The sequence below is a fragment of the Nomascus leucogenys genome, chromosome 16 (genome assembly GCF_006542625.1).
Source record: "Nomascus leucogenys isolate Asia chromosome 16, Asia_NLE_v1, whole genome shotgun sequence".
Classification (NCBI taxonomy): Eukaryota; Metazoa; Chordata; class Mammalia; order Primates; family Hylobatidae; genus Nomascus; species Nomascus leucogenys.
The window spans coordinates 21,433,890-21,453,336 of NC_044396.1; the positions used below are offsets into that span (position 1 = coordinate 21,433,890).

The following is a 19,447-nucleotide window of genomic DNA, read 5'->3' on the forward strand; positions in this document are numbered from 1 at the left end:
TTGTTAATCTTCAAAATAATGCATAGTATCTATTAGGAAAAAAATATAAATTTCTTCAAAAAGGTTAAATTACTTACATGGGATCACAAAGTTAGTAAGTGTCAGCACCACAGCATAAACCCAGGTATTTTCCCCTTTATGCCAAAATCCCTTCAGGACACTAAAGCCTCTAATTAATAGTTAATTAGCTGTCAAGTAAAAATAGTATTAGTAAAAATAAATAAACTTCATAGATGTATACAATTATAATTTTTCAATTAAAAACAATATCAAAAAATAGTTACTTAGTATAACAGCAATATTCTCTAATTTCCTTATGTCTTGTCTTGTTAATATCAAAAGTAATATTCAGCCTGGCACAAATTAATAAAATAGGAACTTTAAAATTACAAGGTTAATACTGAGGCTAAAACTAGTTATATGGTTCTTAAACAAACGTAACCAGAATAACAAAAGCTTGCCAAAGAATGGAAGAAGTGGAATGGTTTATACTTTATTTACCTCATGGCAGTTCCTCTTCAAGATAACCCATTAAATTGTAAATTACTTAAGGCTAAGAAAGCATGTTCTCCTTGTTAGTGTGTCTCTACACACACAGGTCTACCATGTGTGTAGGTGCCATTATATCATCTTAGAGCAGCAACATTTATTCTCAGGAATATACTGCACTTCATATCCAGACTCTGAGAGAAAAAAACTCACATTAAAAGAATTTAAACTACGCTTGTTCTGTATTTAGTAACAAAGTGATGCCCAGATTTATTTTTTTAATCACTACCACAGGATACTAGAAATGAAGACAGGGAATAATGTCAAGCATAAACATACATAAAACAAAACAAAAAAGAAACAAAAAGGAAGAATCACTGGATCAGGTGTCAAAAGAAATGGACTGGGCAGATCACCTGAGGTCAGGAGTTTGAGACCAGCCTGGTCAACATGGCAAAATCCTGTGTCTAATAAAAACACAAAAATTAGTTGGGCATGGTGCACTGTAGTCCCAGATACCTGGGAGGCTGAGGCAGGAGAGTCACTTGAACCCGGAGGTGGAGGTTGCAGTGAGCCAAGATTGCGCCACTGCACTCCAGCCTGGGTGACAAAGCAAGACTCCATCTCAAAAAAAAAAAAAAAAAAAGAAATGAAATGCCTGGTTCTGTGTTAGTCACACCACAATGGCAGGCATTTGGGCAACTGCTGTAACTTCTCCAGGCCTCAGGTTTTTTCAGCTGTTAAATCTCATTTTTTTTTTGAGATGGACTTTCACTCTTGCTGCCCAGGCTGGAGTGCAATGGAGATCTTGGCTCACTTGCAACCTTCGCCTCCTGGGTTCAAGTGATTCTCCTACCTCAGCCTCCTGAGTAGCTGAGATTACAGGTGCTGCTATCACGCCCAGCTAATTTTTGTATTTTTAGTAGAGACAGGGTTTCACCATGTTGACCAGGCTGGTCTCGAACTCCTGACTTCAGGTAATCCGCCTGTAATCTGCCCACCTTGGCCTCCCAAAATGCTGAGATTACAGGCGTGAGCCACCACGCCCAGCCTTCAGCTGTTAAACCTAAGAGTTGAGTCAATCCCTTTCTTTAAGTAATTCTTAAGGTCTTTTCCATTAATGTACGATAACCCTAATTTAATTACAGTGAATATGGAACTTGTTTAGGAAGTGGTACTAAGGATTTTTTAAAATAAGTAGAAAACATCAGAATATTTATAAGGACAAAAAGGAGAAATGGACGAAAAAGGATAAAGTTTTCCAAACTCAGTCTCCATCTCTATCAAAAAAGCTATATCTGGGGCCGGGCGCGGTGGCTCATGCCTGTAATCCAGGCACAGGGAGGCCGAGGCGGGCGGATAGTCTGAGGTCAGTAGTTCAAGACCATCCTGGCCAACATGGTGAAACCCGTCTCTACTAAAAATACAAAATTAGCTGGGCGTGATGGCGCCCACCTGTAATCCCAGCTACATGGGAGGCTGAGGCAGGAGAATCGCTTGAACCAGGGAGGCAGAGGTTGCAGTGAGCCAAGATCGTGTCATTGCACTCTAGCCTGGGCAAAAAGAGCCAAATTCCGTCTCAAAACAAAACAAAAAAAAGCTATATCTGAAAAAAATGTATCTAGAAACTTCTCCACTAGTTAGGTACCTTTGCTCAAAATTGTTACTAAGTGCTCAGATGACTTAAATAAACAAACAAAACACAGGGCCCAGTCTATTAAGTAGATGAAGCATGATAAGGAAATAAATTTTATTAGCATCCATGAAATCTCACATTATTAAGCTCTTAGCATCTATCATGGCAGCAAAATAAATCAGCTTTTAGCCACACTTCAAAAAGTTTCCAGATTCTTAAACTATCTTGAGCAAAATCTAAATAGTGATACCATTGCTGATGCTTGGACATGCAGAACTGAGGAAAGCAGGAGTTAACAGGTGTGATCACTCTAACTTCAAAAATAAAAAGTAGGTGCAGTTTTACCTTGTCTTTATCATTACAAAGTAAGCAATCAACTAAGGACCCTTCATTAATTTCTCTAAAATCCTGATATTGTTCTATTCCATGATTCATAACTGGCTACAAAGTTGACTTAACATGTGTTTCAGGTTATACCACTTTTCTAATCCCTTGGCTACTGTATATACATTTTAGAAGTATCACTGATTGTATTTTCAAGTCCATCAATTGAACAGTTCATCATAGGTTCATTTAGTGAGGTATTAATAAAAGTTATTAATAGAAGCAGGGTTTGTCCAGGCACGGTGGCTGACGCTTATAATCCCAGCACTTTGGGAGGCCGAGACAGGCAGATGGCTTGAGCTCAGGAGCTCAATAGCAGCCTGGACAACATGGCTAAACCCCGTCTCTACCAAAAATACAAAAATTAGCCGGGCGTGGTGGGGTGTGCCTGTGGTCCCAGTCATTCTGGAGGCTGAGGTAGGATTGCTTGAGCCTGGGAGGCGGAGGTTGCAGTGAGCCGAGATCATGCCGCTGCACTCCAACCTTGGTGGCAGAGTGAGGCCCCATCTCATAAATAAATAAATAAAAACTTTTTTAAAAAAAGAAGGGTTATCAGAACTTATTAGCTACATAAGCAGAAAAAATGAAATTAAAATGTAAAAGTTAAAAATAAGAACTTACTAACATCAGTGTCACTAAAGTTGGTATACACCCCCTACTGCTAAATTTGACTGGCTTAAGAAGAAAAGAAGCAGTGGCAACGTCTCACTATTGCCCCACTCTATGGAACATGCATCTTGGCAAAGCTGGCTATAAAATACATGTCTACAAAGTGAATCATCTTTTACCCTCAATGAAAATCAGAGCTGCATCCCCTAGCTGAAAATCCCAAGTGTTCAGTTGAAAAGTTTTCCATTATAAGGACTAAGTAAAGCTGCTGGCCAGCTGTACAGCAGGCAGGCTGGATCTGATATTAAAGTACACCAACCTGTGAAGACTGAAGCCTCCTCGGGTTCTCATTCCCCTCAGAGCACATTAAGAATTTCCCCCCTTCTGGAATTTCCCAGATGCTGAACCAGCCACCAGAACCTCTCACCTGCCCTGGTGTCCACTATGCCCTGACTCTAAATGCATGCTTTCCAAAATTTGACTCCTTTCCTTCTCTTTGTAGGGGAGCATGTATATTTAATTGGGCAAGATGGGCACTTCACGATTTATCACTATGGGCTCCTTTCTAGTTCCCGGTGAACAAATAATCTAAAAATGCCTTCGGTTTAAAGCAGCAACAACCACAACCATGTGGTTCGCAAGGTTTAAAAAGTTTGTATATTGGGCAAAGGCTGTTGAGATGTTTATACATTTCCTGATTTCAAGAATATTCATGTCCTGGTTGCTTAACACATATGTTTTAGCTGTTTGTAATTTTAAGGCAAATCCCTTTATATTTCCCAATCATGAGCAGTTTAATAGTACTATTAATTCATTCAACACTTATTGAACAAATATTATAGATTGCCTACTGTGTGTCAGGCACTGTTCTAAGGTGCTGGAGAGCCAACAACAAACAAAGCAGGCACCATCCCCATCAGGGAGAGGTTAGTTACACTACAGGGAGGCAGACAACAATGAAGACAAATAAGTAACATATATAGTATGTTAGGTGGCAGTAAGTGCTACAGGGAACAATAAAGAAGGAGAGCAAGAAGTACTGAAGGTGGGGTGCAATTTTACATATTTTATAAAATTGTTTTGACAATACCATCAAGAACTATTTGTCTTTTCACTTCTTTTTAAAAAATTCTGACACATAAACACGAAAATGTGGACAGATAAGTAAGTTCCTCTTTACAGTTGCAGGTACCTCTTTTAACATGTATTGACCATCACCCTGAAGTCTAAAGGCATGGTAAACTAAAAGCCGGGGAAGGTGAAATAGCCGGATAACAATGTGTCCAGAAAACCACACAGTTGCTCTGGTAATCTTCACAGGAACTAGATATAATACAACCATTTGCAAGAGACATTTCAAAATGATTTACTAAAATGAGTATGTAGTATTTCCTTCTATTTTTTTCATGAGGAAACTTACTAATACGCTATCCACCTAATGCATATTGGTAAATGTGACCATAATACTGACGAATTTTAATGTCTTTTAAAAAGTTATGATTGCATACTGCTAAGCTGTTATATTAAAAGAATAAACAGTCTCTCTAAAAAAAAACCCCAATATGATTCCCACTCACAAGTAAGAACAAGAAGCGAAAATATTGGTGGGAAGGAAGCTAGATTGTAGGGTGAAGGTAATGGTGGGTACAGTAAAGGAATGCTCTAGTTAGGACTCCTGCAGGTCATTGAGTACCACCAATGGAAGTGACATTGAGTCTTGCTAAAAGATCCACCTGAAATATGCTTTGGTGAGCAGTGGTGGCATTATGAATCTTTGAAGGTCAAATGACATATAATCATTTTTCACATCTAACATTAACTTTTATAGTTTTGCTAACAGGCATACTTTCTAGCATAATAAATCACTGACTAAAGAACATTTGAAAAGGAGAAAAAAAAGAAAACTCTAACAATAGTAAGAAAAAAAGCCCAGTGATAGTACCAAAAAATAAAGAGGGCAAAGGAAACTACGGATAAAGCCATACCAAGAATTGATAGGGCCAGGTGTGGTGGCTCACACCTGTAACCCCAGCACTTTGGGAGGCCAAGGCAGGAGGATCACTTGAGCCCAGGAGTTCAAGACCAGCCTGGGCAACATAGTAAGACCTCATCTTTATTATAAAATAAATAAATAAGTAAATAAAATAATTGATAGGTGTTGGAGTACAATATGAACTAGGTACCGAAACAGATGCTGCAAGGGAAATACCCAGAGCAGCAGTGATACCATCATAATGAGCATAGAAAATAAAATATTTTAAAATGTATAATAGGTTGCCATAAACTTGTGTGAAAATGAAGACCATTGTCTATAAAGTGTTCACAGTTATAGGTAAAATTAGAAGAGGTATCCAGTCATTATGCAACCCTTAATGGCAAACACTCCTTTTGTTTCTCCCATCCTGGAGCCTCCTCTCCCTTCCTATTCTTCAGGGACTAGACCTGAGAGAAGAAATCCTGAAAGAGAACTGCAGACTTCATTGTGGGGTTTGTGCCAGGCACCTTTTGGTCCTAAAATTCAGCTCCCCCTCACATCTAGAGTCTCAAAATGATCCAGTCCCAGAGTTTGAAATTTTTCAGCCCAGAGTGAGATGTATTTTTCCAATTCATCAGCCAAAAGGAACTGACCTCTTAACAATTCTCACAAAGGCAAAAAGTGGCCCTGGGTACCACAGATCAATGACTGAGACATCTATTGGTGTCATTATAATTGCCATTATATATGTCATCTGTTTTCAGTTCCCTTTTCATTTCCCACCCTTTGCTGTTTCCCTCTACCTATGTTCTAGGCTTGCACAAGTTCTGTTTGGCTCCGGCTGGCAGCACACACAGAGAGCTAGTTTGCTGACCCTTATTAATGACATCAGGACATATGTGGCTATATATAGCTTACCACTAACTACGTGTCAAGCACTTTGCTAAATGTTTTACAAGTAGGATCTAATTTAATTCTCATAGCAACCTTGTGACATTTTATCTCTATTTCACAAATGCAGAAACAGGCCCTAAAAGGTGAAGTATCCTGCCCAAGGTCATACAGCTAACAGCCCTCATAGCATAGATTTGAAACCTAGGTATCTGGCTTATCCCAAAGAATAATGTTCTTTTACATTAAGCAATAAAGCCTGTGCCCTAAAACCATACGGACTTGAATTCCAAACCCTAATGCCACCACTTACCAGTTGTGTAATTTGATGAATTATTCAACCCGAGTTTCCTGGAGAATGAAACAGAGTAACATCACTTCAATAAGTGCTTGGGAGCGTTAAATAAGCTAACATATAAAAACTGTCTAGCACAGTTGTTCTGGGACATTGTAATCAATAATCACAATATTCAATCCCGCCCTTTCCTCTATTCGATTATCCATTATAGAGGTGGCCTCAAAAAGACAACACTAAGGATATGCAAAAAGTGCAGATGATCATTAAGTGCAGCATAAACGGTTGGTCTGCTCGGTCCCAACGGGTTCTGGCCCTGCGCTTCCTCCACAATCCTGGTGTAGGGAACCCAAAACACTAGACAGAAGAATCTTGAAGCTGGAGGAGAAACGGCTGCTACACTACTTCTCACAATCTCCTTGTTTACCCTGAAATCAAGGGTTACCTCTTCCCACCCCATCTGCCAGCTTCTCGGGTGCTCTGAAGCGCGCGCCCCCCGCTCAACTGGGTATTGGATTCACCACGGACGTGGTGTGGGTACCCTATCCCTCTCCCCGCGTGGTGCTGCAGCGATTTCGGGGCCTGTCACCCTTCTCTGGGCCACAAGCCCGACCCTCTCCGCCCAGGGAAGGAGGGCGGATCCCAGCCTATCCCCAGCCCCAGGTGCGCGAGCGCCAGGCCCAGGCGGGGCCTTGCGGCCCAGAGCTGAGCCCCGAGCCCGGGCTCCTCCAGGAGGCGCCGGCGGTGCCTGGGTCCAGCCAGGCCGCGACCTAGCTCGGGAGCACCCCCACGACCTGCCCATCCCCAGCTGCGCGAAGCCCACGGAGCACTTCTAGCAGCAGGGCCCGGCGGGACCTGCCGCACGGAGCCTGCGGGCTCGGATTCTCCAGGCCAGGACTTTCCTTTTCCCCCGGGCGGTACGGTTGCTGGGCTGCTGCCTCACCGGCCCAGGAACTGGGAGACGCCCGCACTCACGTGCGAGTCTTAGAGGTGGAAGTCGAGGGACGGTGGAGAACAGGCCAGCAGCTTCAGGAGCGTTGCCGGGACCGCCGGGATTCAGGAGAACCTAGGGCTGGACTGGCAGAGCAAGGGGGCGGGGAGGGGGCGGGGAGGAGGCGGGTCCAGTGCGCGCCCCGCCCCGCACAGCCTGCGCGAGGATCAGCCCATCAGCAGGGAGCTGACTCCGGGCTGCAAGTCAGCTCCTTGCCAGTAGGCTGGCGCTTCAAGGCCATTCTGGGGGCCAGTCGCTTACTGAAAAGGCAAAGCTGACTTTAAGGTAAGTGGTTTGGTGCACCAAAATAAATTCCTTAAGGATTAAATAATTTAAGTATTTGAGAAAATTTATACTATATCTGAACTGAGAAGACTGGGCGCAGTGGCTCACACCTGCAAGCCAAACATTTTGGGAGGCAGAGGAGGGAGGATGGCTTGTGCCCAGGAGTTGGAGACCAGCCGCAGCCTGGGGCAAAAAAATGAGACCCCCTCCACCGCTACAAAAAGTAAAAAAAAAATAGCTGGGCGTGGTGGCACGCGACTGTGGTCCTAGCTACACATGAGGCTGAGGCAGGAGGATTACGGGCTCAGGCTGCAGTGCGCCATGTTCGTGCCTCTGCACTCCAGCCTGCGTGACAAAGAGACCCTGTCTCAAAAAAAAAAAAAAGTTACCAAGACAAATTATCTACATGAAAATAGTGAAATACATCTTAGCTCTTAACCATGCTTATGTGCTTATTTAGGGCATTCTTAATGTGCACACTACCAAGGACATTTTATATCCTTCATTACCTTTAATCCTCATGATTCTGTGATGTATTTGGTACCAGTATCCCCATTTTACAAATGAAAACTGCAATTGAGTAACATGAGATTTGGAAGCTAAATAATTGGCCTACTTTTCTGAAGTCACAGATTGTAAGTAAACTAACCTCAAAGTGCAGGCTGGACTGCTTGCTACTCCATGCTGCCTGCAGCTAAACAAAACACTATAGAAAATATTGATACATGACTACTCGATAATTTAGAACTTCTTCCCAAGGAAACAGGGACAAAATCAATAAAACACATTGGGAAAAATATTGGTCCCAAACCTGACAGAGTTAGTGTCTTAAGTTCATTTATTTTTTATTTTTATTTTTTTGAGACGGAGTTTCGCTCTTGTTGCCCAAGCTGGAGTGCAATGGTGCGATCTCGGCTCACCACAACCTCCGCCTCCTGGGTTCAAGCGATTCTCCTGCCTCAGCCTCCTGAGTAGCTTGGGATTACAGGCATGTGCCACCATGCCCAGCTAATTTTGTATTTTTAGTAGAGACAGGGTTTCTCCATGTTGGTCAGGCTGGTCTTGAACTCCCGACCTCAGGTGATCCACCCACGTCGGCCTCCCAAAGTGCTGAGATTACAGGTGTGAGACACCGTGCCTGGCCTCTTAAGTTCATTTAAATTGATAAGAAAAAAAAACAACACCCAATAGAAAAATGGGTGAAGGGTTTTTTTTTTTTAATTACAGAAGAAATGGAAAGGGTATCAAATGAAGAAACATAGACATTCCTAAGTAAAAACTTTACTCTTAATCCAAAAAATGCAAACTAAACATTTTTATTTTATTTATTTTTAAGAAATGGGGTCTCATTATGTTGCCCAGGCTGGTGTTGAACTCCTGGATTCAAGTGATCTGCCAGCCTTGGCCTCCCAGAGTGCTGGGATTACATGTGTGAGCCACCGTGACTGGCCTGCAAATTAAACATTTTTAAATCATATCAGTGCCAGTGAGGATTCATTCATTTATTCAGCAAACACATCCTGATTGCCTACTATGTGCATTGCTCTAGATTTGTGAGCAAGACAGGAACTTCTATCCGAGAGGAGGGTCGAATCTTAAGTTAGTTGTTAGACAAATGAGATTTCAGACGGCCAGAAGTGCCATGAGGAAAGTTAAGGCAGGGTGATGTGATAGAGGGACTTGAGGATAGTGTGAGCTTATTTAGACTGGGGATCTGAAAAGAGCTCTCTAAGATGGTATTTGACCTGAGATTTGAAAAATAAGAAGCAGCCAGTTATGCAAATATCTGGGGCACAGGAATGATAGCAGGGGCAAAGACAAGAACAAACTGCAGTGCAGAAACAAGGCCTTTGTTGCTGAAGTGCACTGGGGAGGTACTACAAGTGTTTTAGTTTTTACTAAAGATTTCTGGCTCTATTTTTTATTCTACTTTCATATGTAAATGAAGGTTCTTAGGCACCACTAATTGGATTGCGAGTTTCAAATTTTCCAGAATATATAGTATCCATACCTAACCTTCAAAACTTTTCTTTTCACTAAAATAGGGAAAGAGTAGAGGCAAGACGATGGTTTTGTACTTTTAGTATCCAAACAGCAATCTATCATTTAAATACATAGTGCCATAGCTATTCAATGTATTTATTCATTCTCCTTAACTACAGTCTAAATCCCATTCTACTTTTGTTCTCATTCATTCACCCATTAATTTAACATGTGTTGAATTCATGTTAGATACGAAGCCAAACAAGGTTCTAGAAATAAAACACCACCTGGTGGAGAGTTAAATGCATGTTAAAATGAATGAGATATTCACAAAATATTCTTTCTCCTATGTATTTTGATCCTCATATTTCTATCTTCACTCTTTCAGTCACATTTTTAATTACCTCATCCTGTCTTACAGCTTTTGTTTTTCCTTTTTTCCTTTTTTTTTGAGACAGGTTCTTGCTGTCACCCAGCCAGGCTGGGATGCAGTGGTGCGAACACGATTCACCACAGCTTCAACCTCTCAGGCTAAAGTGATCCTCCCACCTCAGCCAGTAGCTGAGACCTACAGGCATGAGCCACCGTGTCTGGCTAATTTTTGTACTTTTTGTAGAGATGGGGTTTCACCATGTTGCCCAGGCTGGTGTCAAACTCCTGAGCTCAAGAAATCCACTGGCCTCAGCCTCTCAAGTGCTGGGATTACAGGCATGAGGCACCACACCCAGCCTTAGTCTCAGAGCTTTGAATTCCATCTATATTTTCTCTCTCTTTTTTTTTTTTTGAGACGGAGTCTAGCTCTGTCACCAGGCTGGAGTGCAGTGGTGCAATCTCGGCTCACTGCAAGCTTCACCTCCTGGGTTCACGCCATTCTCCTGCCTCAGCCTCCTGAGCAGCTGGGACTACAGGCGCCCACCACCATGCCCGGCTAATTTTTTGTATTTTTAGTAGAGATGGGGTTTCACCGTGTTACCCAGGATGGTCTTGATCTCCTGACCTTGTGATCCACCCGCTTCAGCCTCCCAAAGTGCTGGGATTACAGGCGTGAGCCACCGCACCCGACCTTCTTTAATTTTCTTTTTTTTTTTTTTAAAGACGGTGTCTCACTCTGTTGCCTGGACTGGAGTACAGTGGTGTGATCACCGCTCGCTGCAACCTTGGACACTTGGGCTCAAATGATCCTCCCAGCTCATCCTCCTGAGTATCTGGGACTACAGCATGCACCACTACATGCAGCAAATTAAAAAACAAAAACAAAAAAACAAACAAACAACAACAAAAAAACATTTTTTTGTAGAGACAGAGTCTCACTATGTTGCCCAGGCTGGTCTCAAACATCCTGGGCTCAAGCTATTCTCCTGCTTTGGCCTCCCAAAATGTTGGGATTACAGGTGTGAGCCACTATGCCCAGCCTATATTCTTAAGGTTATCAAACTTCCACACCTTTCCTCTGAAACTCCACACTCCAACTCTCTATGCTTTACTTGGCTGTTGTATTAGTTATCAGTTGCTGTGTAACAGATTACATCAAATTTAGTGGCTTAAAACAGGAACAATCATTTATTATCTGTCATAGCTTCTGTGGTTTAGGAATTTAGAAGTGGCTTAGCTGGGTGCTTCTGGCTCATCATCTCTCTTGATGTTGCAGTCAGATATTGGCCAAGGCTGCAATCATCTGATGGCTTGACAGGGGCTGAAGGAATTCTTCAGCCCAAAAGTTCAATTGTGCCAAGGCTGAGAAACCCTGCTTTAAACCGATGGGACTATACATTTAAAAAATACTAATGTCATGAAAGACCAAGGCTGATGATTTAAAGATTTAAAGAAAGTAGAAACATAACAAATGCAAGACGTTATCAAGATTTGATCTTGAATTTAGAAAAAAATCATTAGTATAAAGGACAGTATTGGGAATTAAACAAAATTTGTATATTAAATAATAGTATTCTGTCAATTTCAGTTTCCTGATTTTGATAATTAAACTGAGACTAAGTAAGGGAATGTCTTGTTTCTAAGACTGAAGAGTCATGATATCTGTAATCTACTCTCAAAAGGCCTAACAACAGAAAATACTAGGAATATAATATGTGTATTATAGGTAAGATATGTAAAGAAAGATAAAGCAAATGTGAGAAAAAGTTAACAATGGCTGAATGTAGCTGAAGAATATATGGGAGTTCCTGCAACTTTTCTTAGGATCTAATTTTTTTTTCAAAGCTAAAAACTTAATTACAAATTCAATCTAGCAGAGATATCAGAAACTTAATTTCAGTGTTATCATGGTATCCACTGGCATAAACATTTAGCAATATTGAGGGGGTAGCTACCAGTAGAAATGCATAAAACAAAAGTGATTCTCTCTTTGGGAAAAAACGGCTAGGTTTCAGAAGTTGGGAAGGAGATCTATATATTTTTAAAGATAGACTTTAAAGACATAATCCTAAAGAAATATAGCTGATTTAATGGGAACTACTGGAGGTAGCAATCATATAGTAGAAAGAGCACTGGACTCAGAGTAGAAAGACATGAATTCCTGTCTTCTAACATATCCTTGGTTAGGTTAATACATCTCTTTGAGTTACAGTTTTTTCATTTGTAAACCTGGGATACCAGTTACTTCACAAGGTAGTTCGGAAGATCAATACGACTATGTATTAACTCCCTATACACTATTAAAAGTACCATAGAAATGCAACCTAATTTTTTAAAACCATGACTCGCCTCCCTTATTACCCATAAGATTTTTCGTGAAACCCATATAGTAGGTACTCCATCTGCAGTCTGTGTTTCCACCCACCCTGAGCAGGCCTCAAGTAGGTTCCAAAACCTCTTCATTTTCCCACAAAAGAATTCCAGTCGAGCAAGAAATTTTATTTTACTCGAGTAAAATAAAATACTTTGCTCGAGTAATTAAAACATCTTATTGAAGAATTTTAGTGGAGACCAGGGTTTGTTTTTGTTTTTTACTACACATGCCCCAGCATTCAAGGGCATCAATATCCTGTCCAGAGGCCTCCTCCCGCTAGTTCCTCTTCCCAAAACGCTTTGCATTTTTTGTTCCTTTGCTCTGGACTCTCTCTTGAATCCACCCCCTTGAGTCGCTCAGTCTCTTCCTTTCCCTTCTTCATGTTGGGCAACTTAATTCTTCCAATTATTTACTTCCAAAAAAGACCCACTAGTACCAAGATTCAAGCTACTTTTGAAGGCAGCATTTAATTAAAATGACAATTTTTTTTCTGGCATACTTGTATTCTCGGTTCTATTTCCGAGCTTTCAGTTCTGGCGACTTATCCTTGTGCCCAAACCATGAAAGACCGTTACACAGATGGAGCGGAAACAAGTCAGAGGGCCTGAAGAGAGCGCTCTCACGGCCTCAGTCCTGGACGCAGGCGCGGAAAGTCCATTAAGTCCCACCCAATCGGGGTATTTCCCACCCCCTAAGCCCGTGCGCCGGAAACCATGGGGGCGGAAGAGGTGCTGGGCAGGAGGCGGGCCGGCGCGGTTCTTTCCGGAAGGATTGAGGCTGCTTTAGCCCCGCCCGCCTCCGCAGCTGCCTGAAGTAGTGCAGGGTCAGCCTGCAAGTTGCAGGTTATGTCGCTGGTTGCTCGACTGTGGCGCTTTCTCCCTTTCCGACGTGGAGCCGCCCCGGGGTCTCGTCTCCCTGCGGGGACTTCGGGCAGCCGCGGGCACTGCGGCCCCTGTCGATTCCGCGGCTTTGAGGTACCCCCGTGGTCCTGGCTCCCACTCCTCACTTCCTACTCAGTGGGTTCCGGCTCCCCCTTAACTTAAGGGGTGGCGGCCCCGCGTTGCCTACGGGAATGTGGTGAACCGAGGAAGGAACTCGGGGCCACTGTGCCTGGAGAACCCGGACAGGTCCCTTCCATTTTGCAAACCTCCGCTATCCTAAACTGAGGCTGTCAGAGAAGGAGTGGGGTTTGCCCCCACGCGCCCCAGAAGCTGCCTCCTACCCGCCCTTCTTGTGCAAAATGTAGAACAGGACGGAAAAGAACCTTGACCGCTGTGAAATTATTCTCACTGTAGGAGATGACAGATACCACAACAGCGCTTGAGGCTGCCCCTTTCAGACTTTCAAAAGTGTGGGGTGTAATTTAAAAAGTTCTACGACTCAGAAGCAGAGATTTCATACTGTTTAGGTTTTTGTTTAAAAATGATTATTTCTGAGTTGCCTGTTTTATCTGCATAACGTCAGTGAAGGTCGTCGGCATGTTGTAGTCTCAGTTCGGGTATTTCTGTTAGACTGCTCGTGGGCCTCTGTTTATTCTTGTCAGGGAATTGGGGAATGGCATTAGTGCATATGATATATTTCACATGAACTAGGTGTTTCATTATTTTAAACTCAAATTTTTAACTGCTCAGTTAAAATCTTTCAGAATTATTATGGGACTGATGGTGGGGAGGGGTGGTTAAAATTTGGCATATTCCCTTTCCTTGGAAGTTTATAACCAAATGGGGAGGCGATAGATAATATAGGCAGAGAGATGGGAGGAGTTCTAAGTATGAAACTAGTTAGCCTTAAGTTTTCAAATTAGAACAATGATGAATTTGAAGTCCCATTTTAGGCCTGGCCCCTTGGCTCAGCCTGTAATCCCAGCACTTTGGGAAGCCGAGGCAGAAGGATTGCTTGAGTCCAGGGGTTTGAAACCAGCCTGGGCAACACAGTGAGACCCTGTCTCTACAAAAAAATTTAAAAGTTAGCCATGTGCATTTTTTATATGTAGTAATTACTATATATGATATTCTTAATCTTGTCTGTAAGATTCATTTTTATTATGTGTTGGTGTCTCATATTTTACTTCATACAATTTGCGATATCCATGCATTTGCAAATAAGTTGTAGCTCTTCCTTTCCAGCAGGAGTGTGATTTTTAGATGAGCTACGACTCCAGGCGCTATCTTTTTCTTCATAAGATACGCTTTGAGATAGTTTTACTAAAGATTTTGATGATGTAATTTTTAAGCTTCCAGTATTATGATCGATTGCTTTGGGGGTGGGAGAAAATTCGTGTAATTTTTGCTTGGGGTAGCAGTACCTTCAAATTTTCAAAGTTTGTAACTCTTAACATAATTGTTTCCATAGGTAATGGGAAACCCAGGAACTTTCAAAAGAGGCCTTTTACTCTCAGCTTTGTCTTATTTGGGTTTTGAAACTTACCAGGTTATCTCTCAGGCTGCTGTGGTTCATGCCACAGCCAAAGGTAAGCATAAATTCGACATATGGAACATTTAGAGTTTTTTTGTGTGTATACATTCAGAATTTTTATTTTAAAACAAAGAATCAGGGTAATGTTAATAATAGAAAATCCATATGGAAATATTCACAATCTGCTCAGTGAGAAATGGGAAAACAACTTTCCTGCCTAACTGCCAACCTACTGTTTGAGGAGCCAGAAGTTGATGTGAAGTTGGAAGAAGGTCACCTTTTCCAGCTAAACCCCACTCCATAGCTATGTGCATTTTTATTTGAAGTCTCCGTGACCAGAGGAAACAGTGAGAACTGAGAACCAAGATACTGTTATTGGCAAGGGTTTGGCTAAACGGTCTGAGATGTGTAAGCACCAAGAAGGGAAAGAGAAATTAAGCAACATATGTAAAAGGGGCTGTAGGAACACAAAAAATAAGTCAACAATAACCTATTTCCATCCAGAGCAAAGGGACAGTGCACACATATTCACCCTCTCAAGTGTGGGCTACACTGTACATTGACTCATACTATCTCAAACATGGTCTGTTGGAAAGATTCAGACCCCCTAAGGGTAATTGGCATAGGACCACAGTGACACGGTAACAGACATAGACAAGCATGTCATGACCCTAAAGGCAACAACACACCTTTAGATAATAAGCGTTCAGAGAAAAATCCCGGAGCTGAGGTTATAAATTCCGAGTTAGCTATAAATATTCTTTGGGGAATTCCTTTAAAGATATGAGTTAAAATAAAACAGAAAATCAACACCTAAAATCTCCTAAAGAACAAAATGGAGAAATAATGAATCTCTACTAAGAACCAATTATTTTAGGTTTCTCATCTGGATGGCTCTCCCACCAGATAGGTGGTGGGATTACTTCAAAAGTAATGAGTCTCCTACAAGGAGGAGTTCTTTGGTCCAGTGAGGGGGAACAAGCTTTCTAGAAATAACTTTCCCTTCCCTTGACTCCATTCAAAATCAGAACCCCTCAACCACCATTAACTACAATGCCCATATTAGTTAATAATCCTAGATTTCAAGTACTGCTACATGTAAACTATTAAAGAAAAAAGTTCCAAAGGAAATCAATAACTTCATTATGTAGCCATACGACTTTCATGAGAAATTAAACTTAAGAGTTTCCATCTGAAGGACAGAAATTGTTAAGAGGTAATGTGCAGACCTCAGGCACCACATAATATACCCTCCTATAATGAACTACATTTCTCCCTAAATTCTTCATATTGCACGCTGACCTCTCCAGCATGAAATCTACTGTATAACCTCTCTTTAAACACCTCCCTCTAATCTCAATTTCCTTCTGTTTTTATTATTTGGCAAAATTACACTTAAAAAAGTAAATATTTCCACCATGGGACATGTATACCTATGTAACAAACCTGCACATTCTGCACCTGTATCCCAGAACTTAAAAAATTATGTAATTAAACCAGAGGGTAAAATAAATAAAACTCAAGTTAATTTGCCTTTTAGAGCTATATGGAAGTGAGGAAGGTGCTGTTACATAAACCTCCTCTGCCTTCCACACTCATATGTGTATCTTCTTCCTGATAAGTCTGCAGTTGGGGGAACTGCACCTTACTTATCCTCTCCTATATCCCCTAGTGCAGCAATATTAGAACCCAAGGAAGGAAAAGCTGGCAAAGTTGTCATATGCCAAGTGGCCAGTGCCTCCTGAAATGAAGGTTGGTTCACTTGGTCTCTCCTAAGCAGAAGAGAATGTCCAGGAAATAAAATATTTTAAAAACCATTGAAAATCCAACAAACCCCAGCCTTGAGGTGTGCATGGAGTGCATGGGATAAGAAAGTAGCAGCATTCAGAAGCAGTCCTGGGTTCATCCTGATGAGGTCTCTCCTTCATTCAGGGAGAGGTGGCTTTCCCATGCTGGGAGGGAGGTGGAAGGAGGCATGACTTAGACATTGGTGGTGGTCTCCTTAGCAGCCTGGATGCTGTTCCTCCATGATGCCGTCCTTCCCAGATCTATTTGCACCATGTGCCTGCCCTTCAAAGGCCTATGTGATATCCTCAAAAGCCCTGCCACGGGTCTCAGGGACTTTGAAGAAGGTAAAGGTCAAGAAGGTGATGAGGAAGCCAGCGAAGATAATAAAAACATAGGCTCCTAAATAATAAGCAGCAGAGGGGAAGAGCAGTCTGACTAAGAAGTTGGAGGTACAGTTGGAGCAGCCGGCCATTGCAGTTGCAGCTGGGCGGGGGCCCTGGCTGAAGAGTTCGGCCACAGTAAACCAGGAAATGGGACCTGGTCCAATTTCAAAGGCCACAAAGACCAAGATAGCCCCGATAAAGACAAAGCTCATCCCATTATACTCATCTTTTAATAACAAACAGTCATGAGCATGGAAGAAAAAGCCATCCCTCCAAGGCCTATCATATGCAGAGTCCTTCTTCCTGCCCTTTCCAGCAGAAATAGGGAAACAGTGAAGACAGTATTAAACACACCTGCACCAATGGTGTCATAGATGGGCTCTTGAACACCTGCATCCTTGAAGATTCCTGTTGAGTAATAGAACACAGCATTGATTCCAGAGAGCTGTCGAGAGAGCTGGAGCACGATGGAAATGATGATTGGCTGTCAGTAGCTGGATACTCTAAAGAGCTCCAGCACGGTGACTTGCTTTTCTTGTGACATCCTTGCACTTTCATCTTGCATCTCCTGGTTGTCTTGGGATACATCCTGGGTGCCCCACAACCGCTGGAGGATCTACTTAGCATTCTCCTCTTCTGTTAATGAGCAAAAACCTGGGACTTTCAGGGCAAAATGGAAGGGCTGCACTTTGTAGGATAGCTGGAAGGATGGTAAAGCCCAATAGCACCGGCCATAGCTCTTCACACCCAAGGATGAATTTGAATTCCAGATCAAAGATCTGGGCCACCAGAATTCCGACGATGCCCAGCTGGTTGAGAGTGCCAAAGGTACCCTGCAGGGCAGTAGGTGAGATCTCTCCAATGTACATGGGCACAAAACCTGTGCGCAGTCCACAGAAGAGGCCAATAACCAAGCAGCCCAGGATCAGCATTTCAACCAACTCGGCCACTTTACACAATCCCGTAAGGCAGCCACCAGAGACAGCCAACAGGTTGACGATAAGCATTGAATTGCACCTGTCAAAGTAGTTGACAAAGAGTCTAACAGAAAAGGAGCCAGTCATACCAACAATGGAGAATATGGCCACAGACAAGGACCAGAGGGACATGAGCAACATCTCAGAGGGAGGGATATTTGCCTGGTCACTCAAAATGTTATTGATAAATTCCTTTATGATCATCTCAGGAGCATTGATGAGTCCAGTGTTGTAGCCAAATTGGAAAGAGCCGATTGTAGCAACTGTGATGGCAATGATCAGAGCTGGGGTGACCTTCTGTGTCCCCATGGCCCTGATCTAATTCTTTTCAAGTCTTCAAGAAAGATCTAGGAGTGTGATTCCAGAGATGCCTTTTTCAGCCAACAAAACCTTCAAAATATCCTTCTCAGCAACAAGTTTTCTCCAGGTCCTCAGGAATGTTCTAAACGCTCACCATTACAGCATCTCTGAAGTTATTTTTGTTTGTTATTTTGTTAATAGCTTAGTTTTTTGTTTGTTTGTTTTTGTTTTGAGATGGAGTCTTGCTCTGTTGCCCAGGCTGGAGTGCAGTGGTGCAATCTCGGCTCACTGCAACCTCTGCCTTCCAGGTTCCAGCCATTCTCCTGCCTCAGCCTCCTGAGTAGCTGGGATTATAGGCACATATCACCACACCTAGCTAATTTTTGTATTTTTAGTAGAGACAGGGTTTCACCATGTTGGTCAGGCTGATCTCAAACTCCTGACCTCATGATCTGGCCGCCTCGGCCTCCCAAAGTGCTGGGATTACAGGCATGAGCCACCGCGCCTGGCCTAGCTTAGTTATTTTTATATAGATAATGAAACTAATGTTGCTATGGTCTAGATTATTTTCTGCCTTTGTCTACGTGTCAGTCTAATATCATGTATATATATTTTTCCTAGAAATTAGAGCTGCCTCAGTGATGCTTTATTAACAGTTTCTATTTTTGTAGAGCCCTTAACCTAAGAAGAATATTCTTTTACATTTTTAAAGGATTGAGTTTGAAGAGTTGGGGGGAAGAAAAAGAACATGCTACAGAGACCATGTATGGCTCACAAAGCCTGAACTATTTTATTCTCTGGATCTTTACAGAAAAAGTTTGCTAATCCCTGCTTTATAATGACAAAATGAAACAAATTCTGGGGTGTTATATTCTTCTTGATTTGGTTAACAAAAGGCCCTAGTACTTTGAGATAGATAGATTTTATTTACAAACAGAATGCTGCTTGGTAAGTAACAAGTTGAAAGTGAAAAGAAAAATCCATCAATTTCCTATTGGCGTAATATAGATAAGTAAACGTATATTAAAACTTGGCTGGGCATGGCGGCTCATGCCTGTAATCCCAGCACTTTGGGAGGCTGAGGTAGGAGGATCACTTGAGCCCGGGAGTTTAAGACCAGCGTGGGCAACAAAGTGAGACCCCCATCTCTACAAAAATTCAGACAATTAGCTGGGTGTGTGATGCGTGCTTGTCCCAGCTACACAGGAGGCTGAGGCAGGAGGATCACTTGAGTCCAGGAGGTCAAGGCTGCAGTAAGCCATGATCTCACCACTGCACTCCAGCCTGGGCAATGGAGCAA

The 19,447-nt window shown here is 42.3% G+C and overlaps 2 protein-coding genes and 1 pseudogene across 6 annotated transcripts in view; 1 reads left to right on the plus strand and 2 right to left on the minus strand.

Annotated features, from left to right (window-relative positions):
* The window catches only part of CPNE3 (copine 3), a 46,998-nt gene extending 39,629 nt beyond the window's left edge, over positions 1 to 7,369 (minus strand). The window contains exons 1-3 of one of the 3 annotated variants that reach the window (XM_030794909.1): positions 7,255 to 7,355; positions 6,298 to 6,335; positions 78 to 188 (exon numbers count right to left, since the gene is read on the minus strand). The gene's annotated coding sequence lies outside the window, so the exon portion shown is untranslated. Of the gene's footprint in view, positions 1 to 77; positions 905 to 6,297; positions 6,336 to 7,254 lie in introns of those variants that run through there. The other 2 variants (XM_003268268.3, XM_030794910.1) reach the window with 2 other exon arrangements.
* A 70-nt stretch (positions 7,370 to 7,439) lies between these two features.
* Positions 7,440 to 19,447, plus strand: part of RMDN1 (regulator of microtubule dynamics 1) — a 44,669-nt gene continuing 32,661 nt past the window's right edge. For 2 of the 3 annotated variants that reach the window (XR_004026141.1, XM_003268269.4), the window contains exons 1-2: positions 12,997 to 13,258; positions 14,637 to 14,754. Coding sequence is in view for 1 of the 3 variants with exons in the window: in XM_003268269.4 (XP_003268317.1) it covers positions 13,130 to 13,258; positions 14,637 to 14,754 (247 nt within the window). In the remaining 2 variants the exon portion in view is untranslated. Of the gene's footprint in view, positions 7,556 to 12,996; positions 13,259 to 14,636; positions 14,755 to 19,447 lie in introns of those variants that run through there. The other variant, XR_004026142.1, reaches the window with a different exon arrangement.
* LOC100581722 lies at positions 16,680 to 18,156 on the minus strand (annotated as a pseudogene).